The following is a 6,000-nucleotide window of genomic DNA, read 5'->3' on the forward strand; positions in this document are numbered from 1 at the left end:
GGAATGCAGGTTTTGGTGTCCTCGGGTGTCTTCCCGTGTAAAAGTTGGGGTGTCTAGGCGACGTTTCGACGAGGTCTCACTCGTCATCTTCAGGCTGGTGCTTTCGGCTTCTTGTTACTGGAACAGAGCGGGATCTCAATGTTTGAGTTCCTATAAATACTGTAGAGGGGGTGTGGTGTCTAGCCTCCAATGTTCTGGGCAGAGAGGAAGTTCACTAGCCTGGGAACTTCCTCTCTGCCCAGAACATTGGAGGCTAGACACCACACCCCCTCTACAGTATTTATAGGAACTCAAACATTGAGATCCCGCTCTGTTCCAGTAACAAGAAGCCGAAAGCACCAGCCTGAAGATGACGAGTGAGACCTCGTCGAAACGTCACCTAGACACCCCAACTTTTACACGGGAAGACACCCGAGGACACCAAAACCTGCATATATATATATATATATATATATATCAGCATGAGAAGGACATAAATATCCAATGGGAGATTAACAGATTAAAGGCACCCTCCTAAGACTAAAGAGGAAGAAAACTATTTTGAGAAGGAGTTTTACAATCTCTACAGCAGCACGTTAATGGAAGAGTGAAATATATTTCCCTTACATTTTTTCATATATTGTTTAATAATACACAAGCATAAAAATGCAATAGCAAGAAGCAGAGCAATAACCCCACTTTTGCAAGATGTGCAGTATGTCTGAAATACGTTTTGTATCTTTTAATATCTGTGGGTTTGTTTTGTTCATTTTTACTCTTTCTTGTTAGGGTTCGCAAAGAGCCATCAGAGTTGATGGGATCTGACGGTTACAATGGAGGCAACATCAAACGCAACCACAGAAAACTCTGATCTTGTGAAGGGAGCTCATCTAGAGACAGATGATTGGTTGGCTTCTCCGGGAACTATCAGCGATGCTGAAGATGAAGCTACTGCGAGGGAGAACATTCACACTGACACTGAAAAAGAACCAGTAATGAAAGAGCCACTTGTGCTGATAACAGATTGGGATCCACGGGGTTTACCTAGCCAGGAGGAAGAATCATTGAGACGCTCCCGGTATAGGTTAGGAGGCTCTGCTGATAGCATATTATCTTTAACTTCTTCCCATTCTCTCCTACCTCTTGAATGGAAAATTTTGAGATCTAGTCAATCAGAGAGCACACTGGCACATTTTTCTGATGCCACTCTGGAAAACACAGGAGGACGACATAAAGATTCATCAGACAATAACCAAGATGTTGTGGATGATATAATTGGAGATGAAGTTGCTTTCAAAGTATGTACTCGTATGCTCAACCATAGTTTAGGTGCTGCTTACACTGCAGATTCCAGGACAGCCTTTCCCATAATACACAATGGATCACCCAGCCCTAAAGATGCAAACTACTCAAAGAAAACTTCAGATAGCTCACAGTGCAAACATATACTGCACCCAAGAACAGAAAAGTTTCCAGATGTTGGAATGCAAGTTAATCAAGCACATAACTCAGGTAACTAGGACAATCATGGGTGTGTGGTGGTTGTGACCTGGCACGGTGGCTCCTTCACACACATCCCATCCACCTAGCTGCCATGGTGCATTCTGGGGTCCCACCAGACCCAGATTTGAATTCTGAACCAATCTGCATTGGCTTGGGTGGGGGGACAGGGAGCAGACCTTGCTGCCATAGTCTCCACTCAGGTCTGCTCCCAGAACATTTAAGCAGGCCAGCTCATAACTTAGGTAACTAGGACAATTAACTAGGTTCTTTGAATGAATGAATGAATGAATGAATGAATGAATGATTCAGTCAGTCATGTAATGTTCTTCACATGTCCTTTTTCAGCAGCTGATAGAAAAGATTCAAGTTTGACTGACCAGCTTTGGACAGCTGCTGCATCAGCAAATAACTTACATAATATTGCCATGTCAAATGGTTGGGAAGGCAATTCTTATCATCACAAGGTATTAAAAAATATATTTTCTTTAGTGTCATATGAATTCAAATGTTTCGTATGTTTCTGGACTTTATGCGTATTAACTCCTAAGCACGTAAGAGTCCTGTCAAATCATGCCAAATATCCATCATAGCATCCAGTTTTCATAATGGCGAACCAGATGCCCATGGGAAAGATGTCCCAAGAGCACTCTCCCCATGGGTGATTCCCAGCAACTGGTATTCAGAGTCAGATTGCTTCCAATTGTGGAGGAAGAAACATAGCCATCATGGCAAGTAGCCTTTGACAGCCTTATCACCCATTCATCTGTTCCCTTTTAAAGCAACTCACGTTGTTGGCCATCATTACCTCTCTTGTGGGAGTGAATTCGACAGTTTAACTATGTTATATTCCAACATTCACCTTCGTGGGATAAACTTGGAACATGAAGGTTTGGATATGGTGGTTCAGCTTCTTTACTAATCATTAGTATCCAAACTACCGTATATATACGTGGAAAGGGCTCGTCCTTGTAACCTTGGTAGTGCAAGACATTCATAATAAAAAAACCGACAGCGGCAATCGGGAAAGAAGGCATAAAGTTCCTGGCATATGAAATGAAAAAACAAAAAATATCTCCCTCCAAAAAAAAAAAAAACTCCAGAGAGGTGAAATTTAAAAAAATAGAATATACTTCCTTTTCTTAAGATGTGTGTTTGGGAGGATCGATTGTGAACTAGTACTTTATTTGAAAATGATAGGTTTGCTTCTAGTTTGCCTGGCCCAAATACATCTCATATACCACAGTTCAATAAGCAATGTGTGAGGATAGTATGTTTTGGTTAATGACAATTCAGCCTGTAATTAGCAGCCCCAGCTATTGCATGATATGGTTGATTTATACCCGCCTTCTAGGTATCTGCAGATAGTTCAAGTCTTTAAAAAGAAATCCATGGAAACCCATAAAATATGGCATAAAATGAGGAAAATATTTGTAAATGTTACTATGATTGTTTATATGTGATAGTTTTGATTACATGCAGACAGGAAGGGTCACAAAAGATTTTTTTGAAGTCTGAATGGTATATGTAAAACTTCCAAAAAGCAGCACTGGTGATGGTAGCGGGGAGAAGGAAGAAATTCCAGGTGTTTGAACATCTTTCTACAAGCTCCAGTTCTTCCTCCTTTTTTCCATTGTTTTCTTTGCATTGGACACGCTAAACTAGGCTGCTGCAGCAGCAGCTGCTCAAGCTGTGCCTCTTGACAATAGCCTTGCCTTCTGGCCTGATGATGGTTAGATTCTCAACACAAAAGCTCTTTTCTGATGTAAATAGAGGGCAGTGACATTACACAAGGATTGTTGGGGATGCTGGATGTGGAATCATGAAAGCCGGCCAACCAGACAAAACTGCAAAGGTAAAATGGTAAAGTGCTGTTAAATTAAGGTTTTGGTTTTTTTTATAAAATATGAATAGAGCCGTCATCAAGCACTAAACAAAAGCTAATGCTTCATGGTAGCACCATATTTAAAATAACCCTTTCTCTGTGATAAAACATTTCAGTCAATGTCTGAAGCACAAAATATATGCTCATGCTTTTGTGAAGAATCCAAATCTTCCAAATCATGATTATCTGCCACTACCGTCATTTTCTTTTTTAAGAAACTAAAGTATTTTTTGCTGGTTTCAACGATGCAAGATTTAGGAGCTCTTAGTATAATGCAGACTTCATGGATTTTTGTCTGAATGTATATAACTGTTTGGTGTTTTCAAGATTTTGCATTTCTCTGCTCTTTTTCTCATTTTGAGCACACTTACATTGTAGCACTCTGAATTTTCCCCAATGATACTTTTATGTTGCATTTGTTTATTATGTTCACTAAGTTTTTACTGAACCCTACAACCACTGCAGTTTCTTTATCTTCAAAAGATTAATATATATGGATATCAGCAAACTGAGGGGTATAAAGCAAGCTTTATATGGATATAAGTGAGAAGCGTATCCTTTGTTATGGTTTTAACAATCCACAATCCACTTGTGTTTCATTTACAGTAACATGTCAAATCACAAACTTTTTCTCAGCAGTGAAGGTACCATCTAAGTTTAAATGTATATTCTTATTCAGTTTTGTGCTGTTTATACGATAAGAAGCTTTAACCATTCATATATTTGAGATATTCAATATTCATATTCAGATGGTAAAAAAAACATGTTTTTCTTTAAGGATTGTTGGAAATAACAAGGTTGAAGTTCTTAGTCTTTAGAGTGCCACAAGACAGGGCTAAACTTCTGAAGTTTGAATCTAGTATATGAACACCTGACTTGCTTCTTTGAACCATTTACGTTGCATAGATATGGCTTAGAGTTGTCATAATTTTATAATCTTTGTGGGGGTTTTGTATTGTGTTAACTATAAGCTGCTTAATGGACCTGGACCACAGAGGACCTGAAAAGTATCCTATCAATTCAGTAGTAGTAAAAATAATAATGTACAAATGCAATCTTTGTATACTGTATAAATGCACAGGTTTGTTTGTTTTTTAAACAAAAGAGCTTTATTCTTAATACATGGAAAACAGCACACGTCACAATATACAGCACCATGCAACAGTTCTCATTACACAGCACAAATTAAATTAAACACTTGAAATTTCTTCTTGACTCCCCCCCCCCTTTTTTTGTTAGTCAACAAAGAAAGGAAGGTCTCCTGCAATGTCAGAGTTTCTGCTGAAATCTCCAGATGAGAACAAACAGGAATTTCATCAACCCATGAAGAACGTGCAGGCTAAACGTCAAGTATTGTTGAATGGACAGAGTCCACACGCAGATGGCAAACTTTACGGGAAGGTGAATGATTTGCATCTATAGTTTCTTTCATTATAAGAACGTAAGAAGAGCCTGCTGGATCAGGCCAATGGCATCCTATTCTCAAAGCAGCCATCTGAATGCCTGTGGGAAAGCCCCAAACATGACTGGAGCACAAGCACCCTCTCCCATCCTGGGGCTTCCAGCAACTGGTATTCAAAAGCATTACTGCCTCCTATGGTGGAGGCAAAGCATAGCCATCATGGCTTGTAGCCACTGATAGCCTTATCTGTCTAATCCCCTTTTAAAACTATCCAGCTTCATGGCCTATTGTTTATATGCACTGAGTGAAGAGGTACTGTCCTGAATCTTCACTGAATCCAGCTTCATTGAATCTCCATGAGTTCTAGCGTATAAGTGCGGGAGAAAGACCTCTCTCTATCCACTTTTTCCATGCCACGTGTAATTTTGTAAACATCTATCATGGCACCTCTTTCTCCCCTTTCAGGACCTTTTCCAACTTGGCAATATCCTTTTTGAGTACCAGAATATTCCAAATGTGGTCACACCACAGATCAGTAGACCAGCATTCTGATACCAGCAGTTTTATTTTCCATTCCTTTTCTACACACACCAGGTCAACATCTTCATCAACTGAAACACTTGCACTTTGCTGTTATCCTTAGTTCTGGCATACTGTGAAATTCGAAAACGAATAGAGAATGTTCTTAAATAGGCATATGACAGCTGCAGGAGTGAAGCTACAATTAACTCACCAGCAAAACTATCCAAAAGAAGTGGGGGCACGGGAAATAAAAACTGTGTAATTCCCCATTCCTTTGCTTCCTCCCTCCATAGTATACAGTGTACTTAAAGAACAACTGATTTAATAGATTAATGAAGCGGTTGTGTACTTGCGTGATTTGACTTCTGAACAGGGGAGTGGCAAGTCAAGTGAACTGAAATGCTTCCGAAATAGATAATCTTGATTGTACACTAAACAGATGGCAATGCCAGGAACTCAAGAGATAAAAATAGTCCAATGAGTGAGTTGCTGCAGACTCTTAGTCAGGGCTGTAAGCACAAGTTTATAGGAGCTTATCACACAGAAACTTTAAGAACAGAACGGTAAAAAGAAAACATATAGAGGAGAGAAATCACTTTTTTGTATTAACACATATGCCACCGCATAGCCAGTAATGAAAAAAAGAAAAGAAATCAGAGCAACAAAAGTCAAAGCTATTTGGATAGCTTTTGTTTATTTTTGGTGTGGTATG

At 39.4% G+C, this 6,000-nt stretch overlaps 1 protein-coding gene across 8 annotated transcripts in view; it reads left to right on the forward strand.

The window, feature by feature from the left end:
- LOC310842413 (uncharacterized protein) overlaps positions 1-6,000 on the forward strand; it is a 32,564-nt gene that overhangs the window by 14,928 nt on the left and 11,636 nt on the right. For 7 of the 8 annotated variants that reach the window (XM_083734352.1, XM_083734359.1, XM_083734353.1 and 4 more), the window contains 3 exons: positions 769-1,491; positions 1,828-1,946; positions 4,604-4,765. In XM_083734352.1, the coding sequence (XP_083590478.1) occupies positions 813-1,491; positions 1,828-1,946; positions 4,604-4,765 (960 nt within the window). In that variant the 5' untranslated portion in view covers positions 769-812. The remainder of the gene's footprint in view (positions 1-768; positions 1,492-1,827; positions 1,947-4,603; positions 4,766-6,000) is intronic. The other variant, XM_083734358.1, reaches the window with a different exon arrangement.

This window comes from Podarcis gaigeae (assembly GCF_964106915.1).
Source record: "Podarcis gaigeae genome assembly, chromosome: 4".
Classification (NCBI taxonomy): domain Eukaryota; kingdom Metazoa; phylum Chordata; class Lepidosauria; order Squamata; family Lacertidae; genus Podarcis; species Podarcis gaigeae.